Source organism: Pezoporus occidentalis, unplaced genomic scaffold (assembly GCF_034315485.1).
Source record: "Pezoporus occidentalis ecotype Australia unplaced genomic scaffold, CSIRO_AGI_Poc_V1 ctg81, whole genome shotgun sequence".
NCBI lineage: Eukaryota > Metazoa > Chordata > Aves > Psittaciformes > Psittacidae > Pezoporus > Pezoporus occidentalis.
Genome location: NW_026916170.1, coordinates 9292411 through 9311822, shown reverse-complemented (window position 1 = coordinate 9311822; position 19412 = coordinate 9292411). Strand labels below are relative to the sequence as shown.

Here is a 19412-nt window from a genome sequence, read left to right as displayed (position 1 = left end):
AGAGCTGCTTTGCATCTGGAAGTCTTGGGAGAAAAGCAGAGCAAGTTCTCTCTTGCCTGGAAAACGCCAGAGTCAAACCTCAGTGTAGGGTGCAGAAGCCTACTTACAGCTCTTCCGACACCAGTGTAACCCCACTTCAAATACATAATTTCAAGTCTGGATTAAATTTCTTTATGCTTTTAAAAGACAAGTTATTCTGAGAATTTCTCCTGCTATTCAACTTTAGTGTATAGTACAATCCATTTCCTCTATTAACAATTGATAGCAATATTTGGGTTTTGAGGCTTCCCTAAAATATGAACTGACCTAAATTCATCTACTTTTTTGTAAACTACCAGTTCTGTGAATCATCCTGCAGTGCTTCTTGCTACCTTAGGTGTCTGGTGCAGACTTATAGTTTGCCATGTACAGTCTGGAGTCCTCATCTCCACCAGACTCTTTACAAGAAGTGAGCTGCAAATGATCAGTTTTTAAATAAAACTTTGTTTCCAGGATTCAAAAAAGGAAAACACGCTGTTTAAAGATGTAATTTTCATGTTGTCACTGTGGATAGACTAGTGACTCTTGAAAATAACCAGCCCATCATTACTAGTTCCTCTGACATTATGATAGAACATTTAATCATTATGAATTAATTTTGTGTTAATAGAGGATGTAATTAATATGCATGTCCACAGGAATGCATGAAGATTTAGTAATTAATTAATTCATTTATATTCCCAGGTAACATAAATCAAGTAAATCAAACAAATGTTCCCAAATAGCAGTTTCATGAAAGGATGCTATATTCACAAAAACCAACCCAACTAATATGCTGACATTTATGGGTTCCCCCTCACCCTTTGAGAAGATGAAGACTTTGCCCAATCCCCTTCTTGAATATCCTTCTTGAATATTGGGAGTATGGAAGTTTCCATGGAAATGGCATTCAAACAGCTGTGCTTACATAAGTGCTTCCTAATGCTGCTCAGTGCCCAAATATACAGTGTGTTTCCTAAATGACAATGTTGGTGGCTTCTAGTTTCAGCATTTTGTAAATTCTCTGAGTTTGTATATGAAAAGATAAGCACATCCTGTGAGCTCCTCCAAAAGTCAATTAACATAATTGTACACAAACTGCAACAAAACCAAAAATCATCTTATGGGGATGTGAGAGCCTCTGTTCATAAATCTAATTTCAATAACGTCTTAATCCATTGAACAATATTCCCCCCCTTCCCTTCCTTTACCCACCCCACCCCACCCCCCCCCCCATCTTCCCAGTATTATGCTGTATGAGATAACACATGCATTATAATGTTAGGCACAAGAGCTTAAACTGCATTTAAACAAGAAGACTGCAAGATCCCCAATTGTTATAATATAGGCAGATATCTGTACTAAATGGCAGCATTAGGTTTACTTTATTATATTGAGACTTTCAACACATATTTGTGTAATTATTTTTCTTACTCAGAAAACGGGAATAAGATGTGGTGGGTCGCTATACCTTCCAAGGTACATTATCTTCTTTCTGCAAAGCTACCAGTCCAAAGTACAGACATATAGGTATTTTGAAATTCAGTATCTGGAGATATAATAAACATATCATCCTCCTACAGGCAGCAGCCAAAACAGAGGTTTGCTGTAAATCCAGGGGAAATGTGCTGCATGTGGAACGGCAGTGTGCTTTAAGCCCCACTACCATTCCAGTGCAGGGCTCTGGATGCCACTCTGGCGTCCCAACAAGGGAGATGCTGTGGGAATCATGTGGCTCAGTTATTCTACTGCCTTAAAACCTCATTTAGGAACCAAAATTATCTCCTTTCTGTACTCATGGTTTCCCAAAATCATCCATTTCAAATACAGCTTTCATATTGAGCAGCCACAAAGCCTGGAAAAAGTCCTAACTTCTCCACCTTTAACTCAGGTACCTAATTATAATGAAAAGCTCTCAACTTTTTGCTCAGAGATGCTTACCTGACTTGTCCACTTATGTTTTCTCTTACATTTAAATGAATAAACCATTACAGGAAAGATCTGGACCACTGAGAAAAAAAAAAGTCTGCACCATTGAAAAGAGATCCATTTGTGGTAGAAAAGATCAAGCAAAATCGCATTAAGCATTGTTGCTGATTGCTGCTATCTTGTTATCTGGGAGCACCTATCCAACACGAAGATATTGGAGGCAATAACATAAATACCTTCTGAGTTTGGGGGTTTTGCTTTGCTTTTTAATTACTGTTGGTATTCTCCCTTTCTGCTAGGGGTAGGTCTCAACCAGATACCTCTGGAGGAAAAAAATTCCAAGACAGGTCAGCTAATACAGAAACCTAGGGATGGGTGTCAGCATCTACATTACAGATTTCATGGACCACATCCAAGCCATCCCAGTAGTCCCAGCTGAGCACCTGTTGAAGGGTGGGAGAAAACAGCCCCAGAGAGCACTGCTGCACAGGGCCCTCCATGCAGGACAGCAGCCACTCAACACTGACAGTAGCTACTCAACACCAGCTTCTGGGATTTGCCTGAAAAAAATTTGCTATGGCCAAACAGTATGTATTTCCACACTGAGATATTTTTATCTTACTGGTTCTACTTTAAAAACAATATATTTTCTAAAGAACACCACTGAAGATCATCTTGGGAAAAGTTGCCTAGACTGCCAAGTTATTTTGTTTGCTGTCTGTCTCATGTTCTATAAAAACCCACACACCATATCCTCCTAAAAGTCTCCATTTCTTTCTCTTTGCCACATTGGAAATTCCTCACTTTAAATTGACTGTTATTCGGAAAATAGCCACACTAGAAAGCTTAGTGTAGCAAATTAGTCTGAAGTAGGTCTCTCACTGGGCCAAGATCAGTATGGAGACCTAATCTGTAAACTGGTTTCCACAGACATAAATCAAAGTTAAAAGGCCTGGAAGACTCGTTCACAAATGATTCACATAAGTCAAAGCAGCTTGTTTGCAGTGCTGAGATTTAGGAATGTTTGTGTGGTTTGTTGTTTTTTTTTTTATTTTTAATTTATTGCTTCCTGCATGGTCACTTGGAAAAAAAAAAAAGGAAAAAAAAAAAAAGCCAAGCAAAAACCCCAGTTGTACATCATTGTTCTGCAGACTTCAGAGAAAGGAAAAGAAACTGCTTGGTTCAGGATCAACATTCACCACAGGCAATAGGCACTGATTTACTTGCCTGAGACTTCCAAGTTCTGAATTATTCACAAAAAAAAACCACTTGCATTTCAATAGTAAGACAATAGTGCCCCTAAACTCTTAATTAAAGTCACCAATCAAACTGGAAAAAATCATCAGGAACACAAAGAGCTTTGCAGGAAATTTCATGGCAAGTGAAAAACATTTATTAACTCGCAGAGACATTGCAATCTTGACATAAGGCTGAAACAGTTGCAGTTTGAGGTAGCTTTTGCTTTTTGCCACAGTCAAAGCAATTTTTTCCATTTTGAAGTACTCCAAGAACTTCCTCAGAAGCCCATCGACCCTGAAAGTGTTTAACCAGTGAGAGGGAATTTTTAACAAGCCTGCAGCATATGAGCAAATGAAAGGCTGTCTTCAAGTCACAGACAGCCTGGTCCAGATAGGAACGCTTAACTGGAAGTAGGAGTACTTTGATCCAGGACAGTTCTATAAGGAACTAAAAATTTTAATCTAAATATTAGATGTTCATTACCTGGATCTGGGTCATAACCAAGCCCCTAAATCTCCGCTTTTGACATATCTTTGGCTATCTACAATTATCTTCTGTATATTTCTCCACAGTGCATGAAATCCTGCTGTTGATGTCCAAGGAGAGACCTACCACTGCTTTCACCAGGTTAGGACTTTACCCATTTTGCATAGCTAGGAGATCAACGTGAGTTACACATGTGGTTTGTAGAGTCCTCTGTGAGGAGAAAAAGAAATCCAAGTGACCCTCAAAGGATGGAAAATAAAGAGAAAATTGTTACTTGATTTTAGTTTGAATCCATCCTAAAACAACCAGAGAAACCCATGGGAGCAATAAATATATATGACTGCTGGTTCATAGTCAACTTATCACCTACGAATACTCCCAGGTCCTTCTAAGCTGAACTGCTCTCCAGCAGGTCAGCCCCTAGCCTCCTCTGGTGCTTGGGGCTCTTCACCAGGTGTAGTACCCTACACTTGCCCTTGTTGAACCTCATTGGGTTTCTCTCTGCCCAATTTTCCAGCCTGTCAAGGTCACACTGAATGGCAGTACAGTTTTCAGTTGTATCAGCCACTGCCCCCAGCTTTGTGTACTCAGCAGTCTCGCTGAGGGCGTATTCTAGCCCTTCACCCAGGTCATTGATAAACAAGTTGAAAAAGACTGATACAGAAAATGTTCTGCTCTGAAAATGTTCACTGATACAGAAAATGTGCTGCCCTTTTTTGAAGCTGACACTTGCAAAGTTGTATGCTCTTGAGTGTCTGCAACCTCAAAAAAAAAGGAAAAAGAAAAAGCTTTTCTCTCAAACTCAGTAATGCTTAATGCAGGGTTCAGTACATTATACAGCTACACTTACCACTTTTTGGTAAGGCAAAACTAATTCTTACACTTGCTACCCATTATCAACTGGAAGATCTTCCCTAGCAATTGTCCCTCAACAAGAAATGAAGCTTCCAGAAGACTGAAGATATCCTTGTGTAACAAAGGCTACACACAGGTCTTTGCACAGATACTTTTTTTGCCTAAGGCTCAGGAAAATTCACGGACCAGAAAAAGGATTGGATGTTTTCAAATAATTTATTTTAAGTAACACCATTTTTTAACATATTGCCTGAATAAATACTTCCGTCTTATATCACATCAAAGAATATCAAATATGAAAAATGTGGCTTTCTGGCCAAGCCATGTTATCACTTGGAGATTAATAGTTTTCTTTAATGTGATAAATATTTCATAAAATAGAACTTACTTAATAATCAGCTCTTTAAAGACTGAGTCTTTTTTCATCTACTGACTGCAAACAGGGATATTTAAAGGGAAGTATATAGTTCCACTAAGTGTTCTTTAGGAAAGAGATATTAAAATGGCTTCCAATGTCTGGTCAGCCATATATCAGTTTCCCTATGCAAGAGTTCTTCATCTTGCTAAAACTTTTGATAGCAAGGTTTTGGTCATCCACAAGTGAATAACTCGGTATCAAGCTAATTTATCGAGGTGACTCAAACTGAAACATACACGTAGAGGCTGAAGTGATGCCTTCTTATTTCAGGTACCAACAGTGACATCCAACACTTTTTTTTTTCTTTTTCTTTCCTTTTCCTTTTTTTATTACCAATATTATATTTTGAAAATGTTATTAAATAGAAAGCTAAGGAGAGGATGAAAAATGTTATATTAAATCAACTCCTCTACACCACCCAACGTTTCACATCTTTGTCCCTTTATCATGCCAAGGAGCAGTTTAGGCCACGTATTATTATCAGGCACTTCATTACACGCCTTTTTTGATATAGAGTTTCCATTAAGCAAATACTTCTCACTTAGAAGTTTCTTTCTTTGTCTTACACTTTACTAGCTGTGGATTAGCAGCTTCTAAAGGGACTGCAGTAAGAAAACCATATAAAAATGTGGCATAGCATGATGTTCTTGATTAGGCTCTGTAAAAAGAGGAAATTAAGGATGAGTCACAGCTTACTACTCTATATTCAATTAGGACTGGCTTCACTGTGGCTGTGGTTTGTGCAGGATGTGCAGTTATCTAATACAGCCTGATTCTGGCAGCAGAACAATTAGAATGCAAAACCTAACTTAAAACAGGCCCTGGCAATATTTTTCCCTTTGTGTGACATCTTTCCTTCTGTGACATCTTCAGCAGACTCAAAACAGCAGTCATCAGATCATATCCTATACTGAGATTCCAAATTAATATTCTGAAACTGAATGCAGCTTTAAAAATACTCAGTGGTGGAAAAATAGAATATGATATGGCTGAAGAAAGCAAGTGGAGAAGAGCTTTGATGCCTACACATGCACATATGTACAAAATCTAAGAGACAAATAAATGCTACAATTAAATATAGCATTGTGAAACTGACCTCTATTCTGTGGTGACCTCAAATCAGGCTCTTATGTCAACAATGTGCTCAAGGTGTGCAATGCTCAAGCAAACCACCAACAATAATAAAATCTTGCACATCTCCCTTCTTATGCATGACTCACTTTTAATGAAGATTATAAGAATCTGGCAGGGTTTTCCTACCCAACAGTAATCATCACCCTTTCTCCCCAGCTGGTCTGCACAGCTTCCTGATGAAGCCTTTGGCCTTGCTGCAAAGTATAGCACAAAGTCAAGCCACATGCACATTAAAATACCTCTCTTCCTACACGCTTCCACCCCAGGGCTATTTTTTCCTCCAGACACACATTCTTAAGCAGCATTCTGTTTCACTGATGACAGCTCAGGTACTTCAACGGCAGCTTAAACTGCAACACGAAGGAAACTCAATACCCAAACAACCTCTGTCTCCGGAAATCTGTAAATTGCCTCCTGCCAAGAGCTAGGTGAGTGTACTGAAAAATATCACTCTGGTTTTGCCTTATTGCATTTTCTTTCCTGCTATTGGCCACTGTTACAGACAAAGCATTCTCCTAACCTGATGTTTGTCTGGATCTGCGACAATCTTAAATGTGAGTGCTGTGCTCCTGCAGTCCGGTCTATACTGCAAGGTGGAAAGTGGTCAAATCCCTTAGCCTTTTCTTTTGGTATAAGGAATATCTTTTTGTCCCTCTATTCTTTACTGGCAGGGTTTTGAGCAGCTGTATTCTTCCGCCCAAATTCTGATTCTGTTATAATTCACTTTGTCTCAATGTTACTTTCAATGAGAAACCAACAATAACGTATTTAAAAGAGAGCATCAAGTTGGGCTGTTGGATATTATCTAATGATCAGAAAGAAGCTTGGAGCCTTCATTCATTTCAAAATGAGCCCATTAACAAGCTACAGTAACAGGGCAACCAACCAATTTCAGTAATGACATACTTACCCTTTAGTTTGAGGTCTACATTGTGTCTCAGCCAAGGATAAACACCATAGTTTGACATGTCTTCAGGAATAGGGTGATTATATATCCAGCCATCACATGCAAATCGATAAAAATTCTCACACGGATCTACAGATTGATTTATCTTGCTTAGGATGCCAGCAGCTGTAAAAAAAGACACCACGCAGATTTTGTGGAACATTTTTTCCTAAACGGAGAATTCCACGAGGCCACATTCCAGAAACGAGTATTAACACCTACCAGTCTCTGCAGCATGATGCTGACCTCACTTGTAAGCTAAGCCTTGCCCGTTTTGGGACTGATGTTTGCCCTGATCTCTGTAATTTTTCAAATAGTGTCAAAAATACCACCCAGCATCTCTAGCATCCAACAGTGCCTGCATCGGAAGCAAACCCCCCTGCAAAATGCCTCCAATGAATGCCCCTAAGTGCTGTACAGCAATGACCATGGCACCACTGCAGGAATGTGAACTGCTGGAGCCAGGCACCTGAAGACAGGCTCTTCATTGTTGCCATGATAGAATTAATTGCCTGAAGAATTTAGTAGCACACATATCAATCAGATTGTAATTAGTATTCCAGAAATTATGCACTGTTTACCTTAAGCTGAATAGCTGCACAGGAAAACAAATCAGGTTCTCATCTACCATTCACTGGAAAAGATAATTGTAGTATTTTCAGCTCCATTTTGTGACTGCATCCTTGCTAGTTGCTATTGCAGGTGAGACTGGTAAGAGATACGTCTGACAAGCTAGAGACTTAGTAGTTTCTGAGTACCTAATCATAGAATCATAAGATAGACTGGGTTGGAAGGGACCTTCAGAGGTCATCTAGTCAAACTCGCCTGCAATGAACAGGGACATCTTCAACTAGATTAGGTTGCCCAGAACCACATCCAGCCTGGCCTTGAATGTCCCCAGCAGTGGCACATCCACCACCTCTCTGGGCAACATGTTCCAGTATTTTACCACCCTCATAGTAAAACATTTCTTCCTTATATGTAGTGTCAGTCTACCCTCTTTTAGCTTAAAACCATTAGCCCTTTCACACATTATAGTGACCGTGCCATAAATCTGCATGGGTTGAGTAACATGGAATATGTGGATACTCTACATTTTTTTGGCTGAATGACCATGTGTTTTGAGATTTAGCCAAATAACTGATTCAAATTCCTAGCAGGAATTCACATAACTTTTACAGACTTTGTGGTACTATTTCTAGCATGCAGTAACTTCTTCATACACTTAGAGTAAATCTTCCAATGGTATTTCTATATCTCAGCTGCAACTCTCTTTCTCACATGAGAAACTCTCAAACTGACTACATTGAAGACGTTTCCATCCTTGGTAATTTTCTCTCTTTCATGAAAAGCTGTACAGCAGGGCAGGGCTTAGGCCTTGAGATACTATGTAGTCACTACTCAGTGCACTTTGAGCTAGAACGTGCAGGTGTCCAAGTCTGCTCTGGTTAAAATCCCAGCTCCGGCTGAGCCTACCCAAAATTCCATGTTATTTTGTGTGCATGGGAGAAGAAGAAAGCCAATTTAGATTTAAACTTGTAAGTGACATTTTTTTTGTTGTGAAGCTCATGATGAAGCCCCTACAATTGTTTGTTTTGGTTGGGTTTTTGGCAGTGGTAGTATTTTGATTAGTCATCACACCTTACTTAGGTATTTGCACTCATTCAAGAATCAGCCCTAGAGCATGGTGCTCACGGTGACCAAGAGCACCATCAGCGCATCACAGAGTGGAAGCAGAACGACAAGAAACATCCTGGTAATGCTGAGATCTGCAAATTTTGCAATTTACAGAGTGCCACAGAATTTCTCACTCCAAACACCTCACAATATCAGCTTAAAATGACTCAAAATGGAAATAAATACTCTTATAAATTCACACAATGTCCACTTTGTTTCCAGTAAAATAACTCTAGGGGCAGATTTCCAGATGTGGTTACTACTGTTTGATCTTTATACTCAATTGTAAGACTCTTATTTAGTGTGAGGAAAACTCTCAAAACTGACCAGCGCAAAATTGGTGTCCTACCAATCTTGGTCCCTTTAGCTCACATTTAATATGAATAGATGTCCCAGCTCTATGAAGGTTACCACATGTATCTGTGTTGGGAAAAGAGCCTGCTGATAGGGAATTAGCAGATTTTGAGTCACAGTCACCACATTACAATTGTGCAAGTCTGTGCAAGATCTGGCCCTAATGCATTTCTGTGCTTAGCAATTCACTTGCTAGTTTGCTGACTAGTGGAACACCAAAATACACCTGAAGGTCAAGTCACCCAATATTTTGTTTCTAGCCAAAAAATAAATAAGCCCTATGGGAAACTTTGAGTTAACCTGGGTAGAATAGAGTTAAAACAATTTAAAACATTAATTTCCATTGCAGAATATACACAGATCTTTAGCAACTTAAACAGTGACTTTCTAAAACTTTGTTGGACTTTTTTCCCCTCATTAATGACGATTTCTGAGTAAAATGTCTCATGAAAAAAACTAAACAGGATAATTATTTCATTAACATACTACAATTGTGATACAATAGAGAAAATAAAATTGTTGCTTACCAGCTTCAATGCATTCTGCGGTCAAACAGTACTGTTGCTTTGGCTGAAACTTTATAATACCTTGGCTAACTGCAAAATGGAAAACCATTATGAGATCATTTGTAGTGAATTTTGACCATTGCAGCCAAATGTTGTGTACCTGATCATTCAAATGTCCGTGCAAGCTCTGGCCTCAACACATCTCTGACGACACTGATTTAAAGAAGTTAGAACTCATATTAAGTAAATACTGCAGCTTGTAAAAAAACTTTTGCCCTCCTGTGCCTCATTTCTCTGCCTTTGCTTGTAGGCAGGATGGAGAAAGGGCTGTTTCTCAGCATATGGTTTGCACAGCACCTGTCCCAGCATTTCAGCCCCACTCACCAACACAATGCAGACAATTAATCATTGTCACTACCATCCTCCAGAGATGCAACTTCCGCAGCTGGCAGTGCAACATGGAATGATCTAGCCACCTTCCACAGGGTATCCACAGCTCCTCCTGAGCTGTGGGGCTCACACTGCTTGGAAGCACCAAGCTGCACAGCCCCACCAGCATGACCCAGCACCAAGAGGATGCTTTCAGTGTCCCCTTATTCCAGCCTAGAATACACCAGTCAGCAATGGGCATAGGGATAGCTGTGGTTTATAAAGCACAGCATAGTTTCTGTCTGAATTGTCTCCCAAATGTATTGTAACTGCATTTGCTTCCAAAACCTTTGCTGATGAGAACTATGAAATTGTCAGTTAATTTTGCCCATCTTTTAAAAATTTGTATTACAGCTGCCACAGAAGCTTAATTGCAGACACTGTTGTCAGGCAGCAAATATGCAGATAATTGATACTTTGGATGAGGATGGGAGAATCCCAAGGGGTAGATGAAGACTCAGTAGATGTGTTCAGTAGACAAATGTTTAATTATATTAATTATATTAATAACTTGGTCCATGGCAAAATAAAAAATAAATTAAAAACAACAACAACAATGGAATGTATCAAGGTATCATAATTTCACCAGCACTGATAATTATAAAGCAGTTTCTCCTGTGGTTATATACTGCTCAAAAGGGATAGGAAAATGTGAAATGGTATTTCAGCACAGGAAAATAAAAAAACTAAAGTAAGAGTTTAATCTCTTCCAGCCCCATAGCTTTAATGACAATTAACAACAGAAATTGCTGGATTACAATCAGATTTACTTAGAAACTGAGAATGTAAAACTGTTTCTGGATAACTTTACCAAAGCTTGCATGAACACAGTGAAACCACCTTTGTAAATTAGCCAAGAAATACATGAGATTTTGAAACATATAAAGATTGAAGAATAGTAAAAAACAAGAGAAATGGAGGTCTCCAAAATATGATTTTGAGCCACATGAAGCACAAATAATGAATAATATGCCTATTAATTGTTGCTCTCCTCTCAGCTCATCTTGTCCCTTTTTTAAAGTTAGCCTTTTACAACCCATCCAGGTCTTGAAAGTTTGCTAGATTTTTTTCCTTAGCAAAGCACATTCTTCCGCACTTAGTGGGAAGTCAGGGAGAACGAAAACGAATCAGTAGAGAATCTGAAGTAGCCCTCAGAGTTTTGATACTTATAAACAAATGCAAAATACCATTTCAACTGGTTTTGTTCCATTTACATCACCATTAGAGCAAACTAAAAACAAACTAAAAACAATTATTTACCTTTCAATGAACAGCTAATATTGATTGAAAATTTTTACTTGGCTTCTTTCCTGTACCTTTTTGTTGTTGTTAAGAGAACTAACCATTACATTATTACCTACAGTTGTTATAACACTCAATGTCCCAGCTTCTTCCTTTATAAACCTGTTTCCAGATTCTTAAGCAAATACACATTGTAGTTAAGTTCTCCTAAAAAAAACGGAAAGGGAAAACACCAATATGCAGAAGCAAATGGTGTGGATGTTCCTATAATCTGAGAAATCCAGGGTCTACCAAGTCGGGAGGAGAGGCTACCGAATTAAAGTTCAAAGTTGCATGACTTCTTTCCTGCCCAGGGGAACTGGAGAATGAATGGCTTTCTTTTGCTCTGACCCTGGCTCCTAAGCAGGAAGTGGCTCCTTTCCTGCTACAACCCACACTACCGTCCAGAGAGCTGCAGGCAGGACCCAATCTGATGCCAAGTGACTCCTCTGGTAGCTCCCTGCTGGAGTCATAGTATGGCTACAGCTGGAAAGACCGAGCAACACTAAATAAAAATACGTAATTCTCTCAGATTCCTTCTTAGAGTTGCAGGAACCCATGAGAAGAAAAACAAGAGAAGCAGAAGAAGGCTACGTGTCACTCCTCAGTGTGAGAAATTGAAGGGAAATCATTCCAGGTGTACCAGAAACAGCAAGTTTTGTAAAATAAATGAAAACTGAAGAAGTCATTTTGAGGTGCCTAAAATGTTTCACAGGACCAGTAATAACAGTCTCCTTTCTACAGTTTAACAAATCTAAAAAAAGAGTTAAACTTACAAACAAGAGTGTCACAATGAAACTCTGAAACATTGCATTGATAAAATGTTGAGCCAAAACAATTTAACTTTTTTCCTTTATTCTTTTGGTTGAAAACCTTGGACAACTCCCAGATAAATCCTACAAACATTTTTGTTGGCCCACAGCCAGCGTTTTTATTTTCTCAGCAGTTATGCCAATGAAAATTTTGACACTGGCTATGGAATAGAAACTATGCCTAAGAATTAATATGTTGGCTTAAATTTTTATGTCTGGTCTATGGATAAAACAATTCTATCTCTGAAAAGCTACGGTGGCAAATGTCTGCTTTTTACAAGCAATAAACAAACAATCTAGTGCTAAAAAAAATAAAATGGAAATAAGGTCTCTCCATTACCTTCTGGTGTTTGATACTTTATTCTTGAGATTAAAAACATTGTTTTTCATCTAGAAACAACATTTTGTACTAGCAAGTTGAAGATTCAAACCTACTCACATTTATGAAGGGTTTGGTTGAACCGAGTGGGATTACTCACTTGTACACAAGCTACTTGCCTTCAAATGTTTGGAGATTTTGCTCTAGAACAGAAAAACACTAACTATTTGCAACCTTTTAACAAGATCACAAAATTATAAAAGATTGGAGGGAATCAAAAGAATGGTTAGAGGCTACATTCCGTCTAGTCCAGGGAAATCTGTGTTGGTCTAAAGAAATGAAGAGTTGGGCTGAATTATTCTCAGACAGTATCTGCCTCTGAAAGTTCTTACAAGATATAACATTGGTTTCTCTTCTTTTTTCTGCTTTGTGGCTCTGGGTTCGTTTATACTTCTTCACATCATTTTATAGGTGCAGATGTATGTTTCCAAGCAATACTCCAACAAAACCGATCTACAGATGAGTCCAAATCCTGGAAAAGAAAAACTAATTCCTTCTCTATTTCATCCAGTTACAGCTTATGAATGTGATCAAAAAGTTTTAATCTTATCCTGGATATAATCTTTCTGATTTTTGCAAAGCCGACTTTGCGATTCATCACAGAAGACGAGAAAGATCTAAAAAATGTGCAAGCATATGCACTATTGAAGCCTTCTACAGGAATATTAGTCAAGCCCTAAATGAAAACCAAATGAAGGAAAACCCAAAAGATTCCATAAAATGTGTGCACTACAGATTCATTTTCAGGAAACAGAGAGTATTACTGCACATCGATCACAAACTGTGCATTTGGAACCAGCATTAGTGACATGCATAGTTTCACCCGTTTCTCCCTGTTTTGTGCAAGAACCCAGTTCTGGTGAGAACACATTCAACTGAGTATCCAAACATAAATTCAGCATTCAGAAAGTTACATGAGCTCACATTGCATCTTCTAGCTCTAGTGTTCCCACAACAAATCCTTCTCCTGACACATTTCCATTTCAGCATAAGTATAAAATGAGGGGAAAAGAAGAAAAGACTGCGATTTTCACGAAAACAGACTGTGGAGAACAAACTCTGGCATCAAGAAGCCAGGCTGGGGAGGGTTGCATTGAGGTTATCCTCAACCTTTTCACTTACCCAAGAAAAGTGCAGTGCCAAGCACAACAGTGCCACTCACAAAGATCCCAAGAGCAATTCGCGTGGCTTTGCTGGCTGCTCTGCTGGACTCAGGTACCGTCTCTCCTTCCATTGGGATGGCCTAGGATGTGCTTGCTCTTACAGAAGTCTGGGTTTCCTCTGCTGCTGTAGTATCAGTATTTCAGCTTTCACAAACTGCACCCATGAGCTCTCCTCCTCCTCTCTCCTATTTACAGCTCCAGGTTTCTGTCGTGAACCATTTCCTAGGCACTTCCTGCTCTCTGCCTCTCAAAGGAAAATTGCGTGTAAAATAGTAGCTGTCTCCTACGTTTTCCTCTGACCAGGAGGAGGAAAGGCGAGTGGTGACCACTGAGTGTACAGCCCTTGCTGCCTGTAGAGCCGGTATGAGCCAATCACTCAGCAGGTCCCCCTTATCAAGGGCTCCGAAAACGACGATTTCACAATGTTGCTGAACAGATGTTTTAGCTATTCAAACATATAGCTGTAAACTCTTTACAATCAAAGCAGGATAGCTGACAACTTTTATGAACATAAAACTGATGGAAGGTTTCCTTTTTTTCTCCTCGTGCTTATTTAAAATGACCAATTATCTGCTGTTTAAAGTTTTCGCCTCTTAAACCATTCCTGCTGCATCATTTGGCTTCACCAGAAGAGATACCCACTCGGTGGACAAATCCCTTTTTAAAGCTTCTGAGGCGCTCTTAGAATATCATGTAGCATTTTATTTTGGGAATTTGGTATGTGACACTGCGTGCCAAAAATCACAGTCCTGCAGCACAAAGCAATAATCAGCACAACCTACGGAATAGGGATGCTTTAAAAGCTAGATTTTACTTTTTTTTTTTCCAGTCAAGTTATTTTAGTCCTTACTGATACATAATGAATCTTAGGAGGTGATCCTTTGTTTCCAAGTCAAGTACTAGTATGAGTTTAGTGGAAAGTATCTATTTAGCACTTCAAGTTGGTGGGTAATAATAATAATAATAACAATAATCAGCTTTATTTAAATGGATTTTTCAGTTTTTGGCTTAGACTTGATAATCATTTCAGGGTGAATTTCTCTGAGCTGACTGTGACATTCAGCCTTCTGAGGAGCTCTCACTCCCTCCAGAGCTGGACTCTCAGGTAACACAAAAAGATGCAGGGAGAGGCATTGCCATGCTCATGCTCCCATAACAGTTATGCGTTTGAGTTATTTCTGTGCAGATTTAGGAGTTCTTTTCTCAGCCCCCACCCATGTGTTAAGAAAAACTGCACAAGCAGAGAGAAGAAAGGTATATATCACAAGGTGCATATGATGGCAAAGTTGCCAATTTAGAGACTGAATGTTTCTTCCTCATGTGAGCCCCTGCACACAGGTTGTCCTGGATACCAGATGGACATAAAGTGGAAACCCACCCCATCCAGAAGAGTTTGAAGGTCCTGAAACCCTCACTCCTCAACCCCTGTACAGCCTAGCTGTGGTCCTGCAAAGAAAATGCCCTCATTTCTTACTCCTGTCCTTCTTTGCCAGCAAACTCCAGGAAGGAATTTTCATCTCTGCTTGGCACAGAACAGCAAAAAAGCATTTATTTATTTTCACCTGCCTACTTTTCCCACAATTAAACCATAATTTTTGACATCCATCTGCTGAAGAAAGAGGGAAAAAATGCCATGAAGCCAAGAGGACCATGTACCTTCCAGCACAAGAGTTCCCATTCACACATGAATGACTCCATGGGTGTGAGCAAATCCCTGGAATAAACAATCCTTAACACAAGAGTAGCACAGGTTTGAGAAGGTATTTAAGTGACACTTGTGCTATTGAGTCTTTATATCAGAAATTACTAGAAGTCTCAATGTGGATGCCAAAAGGGCAGGGTATTGACACAGAAAATGCATGGACATGCTGTGATCTCAAGACTGAACCAACTTTGCCCATAATCTGAATGCTGAGTAAATCTCAAAACCATCTGACAAGCATTTGCTCTTGGTTGCATGATGGTTTTCCTTCTATGTCAGTATTGAACCACTGACAGTACAAATGCTGAACAGTTATTAGACATATGCGTACTGTCCATCATCTTTCTATGCCTCCAACCAACATTAAATGTTCACATTCTTGATCAAACTGTCCCATACTTTATAACTCAAACTTTTGCTTCCTAGAGAAGTGCTACCATGTACTGAATATCATGCTCTGTTAGTGTTTCACTAACAGCATTTTGCTTTCAAGGTGTGATCTCTCTCTAGGACAACATCAGGCCAGAAACCAAGAACAGCTTTCAACGGTGCAAAGCAGAAACCAGTTATTTCCCTTGGGAAAATTGTGGCGGGGGGGGGGGTGGGGTGGTGGGGAAGAGGGAAAAAGAAGACAGGGAAGAAAATTAGAGGGAGAGGCTGGACAATTCAGTCCCCTCTCCTGCACAGCTAAAGAGAAGGTGAGGCTATGGGAGCATGGAGATATCCCAAGAAGAATCAGCAAGTTCCAACTACAGGATTTCTCTGGAGGGTCAGCCACAAGCAGTACGTGACCCATCTGGCAAGAAAATCACAAATCAGCTGCCAGAAGCAGTATGACTTCTCTATGTTCGTGTTTGTGGCCTTACTTACATTGTGGCATAGTATTAGAGTCCTTCCCTGTGGCTGTAGAGACTGGTTGCAGTCACTCATCTTGGTTTCTCCAGCATGTACAGAGCTATGAAATCAGGGCTAAAACACAAACAGCTGCAGGCAACAGCTGCAGAGGTCTGTTTCTGGCAATACTTGTGAAGGTGCATGGAGCACATGTGAACCAGCTTCAGATACTGCTGATCAGTAACAGAAGTTTGTGGAATTTGATACGTGTTTCTGATGAGTGTGGTAGGATTTGGTTGGTTGCTTGTAATAACTCCTCCAGCTCTTTGGCAGGTACACAATACATGGCCACGCTTACTGGTGGAAAGGCTAACAGCACTTCTGGCTATTTTTGCTCAGTAAGGCACTTAATGAAGCTAGGCAAAGATTCTGTTAAGCATTCATAAAAACAGAATAGTCATGGGGGAAGGGGGGGGGGGGGAGCAATAATTAATTGCAACATGCTCTGAATCACTCTTCCCTCACTCAGAATCGCCTCTGATCAAGATCCTGTTCAAACAATGGGATTGCTCTGGCACTTAAAACAATGGCAGGACAATGTGCAAATATTTCCACCCAAACCCATATGCAGAAGCTGGCAAATCCTCTGGAACATGCACTGGCCTGAACCACAGCAAGAGTATCCCCACTTCTAGAAAAAGTCTGTCTACATATGTAAGTGTGCGTGTATGCACATGAACGTTCACTAGCAAATACAAGCATGTGTGTATGACCTTGCTCTTTCACAAGCAAACACAGTTCTCACTTCCAACCACTATGCCAGAGTTGGGCAAAAGTGCTTAATCCGGGCCAAAATCAATAGTACTATGTCAACTTCTCCCTACATAGGCTGGTTCAAGGAAGTTCACATTTCTTGATGTTTGATGCTGAGTTACACAATACATTAGCTACAGAAGACATTTCCTCGGAGGTGCTGTCCTCATGGTGCACATTAAATACTTGCCCTATGTGGGAGGCAACCGAAGGTTACCTTAGAGGAATTAGTTGAGCTTGACAGGAGCAGTTCAGAATCAAAGCATCACAGCTCTGATGATGTCCTATGAGCACTTATAGCTCATGGTAAAAGGAAGAATTTAGCCTCTACCCACTGTTGGTGGCACAGCCACCAGATACAGCTTGAGTGGCTTCAGCAGAAAAGCAGAGATATATGCTGGCTTTGTTGAAAAATATTAATAAGCATGAGATTAATACAGCTTGACCATTTGTAAAGGCTGCATTCCATTTCAAGTCTTCCACTATAGGGCCTTGAACTTTTTTTTCAAACAATGCAGCTGTCTGTAGCCAGAATTGGCCAACTGGGCTTCACTTACATGGTGTGCTTGAGAAAAACCCAGCATGTTGCATTTGAAGACAGATTAACCATTTGTCCTCAGACCTCTAAATCTTATAAATGATACTCTCTTTGCCACAAACTCCCCCAAATGTCCATGCTGCAGCCAACAGCAACCCTCCAGCACAAATTCACGTCCTTTATTCATGTGACAGATACAGCTGGAAATAAAGAACTCCATTGTTTTCTGCTGGTACAGCCACATCACAGAAGGTCTCTGCAGCTGTGAGAATGCGGGTCATTAATTAAGAGCCAATATAGAGCCAACAGGCCTTGCAGAGCTCTGAACACTGCTGGCGGCAAGCTCTTCCACTAACTATAAGCACAACTGTGGAGAGGACAGCCTGTGAAGGAGAAAATTCTGTTCTCTAACACTTTATTCTCTAAATCAATTACTATTTTTCTTTTTTAATTCCAAGTAGGTTAAGCTGTTCTTATTACTTCAAGAAAAACTTGTTCCTGCTGTAGGAAACACTGCATTCTCTGACTAAAAGGTGCCTGTATCTAACCCAAACAGCAACTCATTATGAAAGCAAACATCTGGGATGATTAAAGTTAAACCACTCAATTTTGCAAGCTTTTTTAGAGCTGCTCTTGAAAAAGCACTTTAATGAAACAATCCATATATTCTTGAGCAGAAAGAACTGCTTTAGGTCTTCCAGAAATTTTTCTTCAAGAAGCAGATTACATTATAGCTAAACACTACTTCTCCTAAAGGACACATTCACACTATAACGTGTGTCAAGTCATCACATGCGTCTGTCATCCCACAGATTAAACCTGGAGTCCGTGCCCAGTGTACATGCTGACATGGACTCTAGAGAGGCATGTTAAATGGGGATTAAACCTGAGGTAACTCAGAGTAATTGCTTTCACTTTCTCATATGATCTAACTGAAAGAGCACTGAAAAAGACATTGCTGGAAAATGTGACATTTCCAATGGCCAGAGCTGTAGGTGCAAGGGCGTAGATAGGATACGACTATCACATCTATCAATATTGCATTAGGGCCACCAGAGCCTTATCCACTTATTTTGCTCTGTCCCAGAGGCTCACTCACAACTGTCAAAGGCTATTTATATGAACAGTGGAAGCAAGGAAGCTTGGTGTCCAGTGAGTTTGTGTCTAATGGATGAATTTCCAGATGTATAATAAGAAATATTAGAAAGAGTCAGGAATGTTGCAGACAAGAATTTGAGAAGTCTGCTCAGGACTCAGACAGGTCCACTAAGGATTGTCTGGACCAAAAGTCATGGGATGGGAGCTTCATGCAGTTCTAACCACATAGATAAAGCCCAAAGTCTGAGTCACACTTCAGTACAGGGAGGCTGGGAGGGTGCAGGGAGCTGAGGTCTCTTTAGACCTCTCCTATGAAGACAGGCTAAGAGAGTAGGGCTTGTTCAGCCTGGAGAAGGCTGTGGGGCGACCTTAGGGCAGCTTCCAGTACGTGAAGGAGCCAAAAAGAAAGCTGGAGAGGAACTTTTTACAAGAGCATGTAGGGATGAAGCAAGGGGCAATGGCTTTAAACTGAAAGAGGGGAGATACAGATTAGACATTACGAAGAAATTATTTACTGTGAGGGTGACGAGGCACTGGCACAGCTTGCCCAGAGAAGCTGTGGCAGCCCCATCCCTGGAAGTGCTCAAGGCCAGGTTGGATGGGGCTTTAAGCAACTTGGTCTAATGGAAGGTGCCCCTGCCCATAGTGGGGGGGTTAGAACTGGATGGTCTTTATGTTCCCTTCCAACCCAAACAATTCTATGGCTTGATGACTCTACATATGCACTGACACTTGGAAACAAAAGTGAAGGAAAGCTACCAGACCTGTGTGTGGCTGCTCCAAAGAGATTCCCCCACTGTG

At 40.1% G+C, this 19412-nt stretch overlaps 1 protein-coding gene across 2 annotated transcripts in view; it reads right to left on the bottom strand.

Moving 5' to 3' along the window:
- Window positions 1-14389, bottom strand: part of PHEX (phosphate regulating endopeptidase X-linked) — a 96226-nt gene extending 81837 nt beyond the window's left edge. The window contains exons 1-3 of one of the 2 annotated variants that reach the window (XM_062603696.1): window positions 13586-14389; window positions 9584-9652; window positions 6990-7151 (exon numbers count right to left, since the gene is read on the bottom strand). In XM_062603696.1, the coding sequence (XP_062459680.1) occupies window positions 6990-7151; window positions 9584-9652; window positions 13586-13697 (343 nt within the window). In that variant the 5' untranslated portion in view covers window positions 13698-14389. Of the gene's footprint in view, window positions 1-4042; window positions 4138-6989; window positions 7152-9583; window positions 9653-13585 lie in introns of those variants that run through there. The other variant, XM_062603697.1, reaches the window with a different exon arrangement.
- Window positions 14390-19412: the final 5023 nt, after the last annotated feature.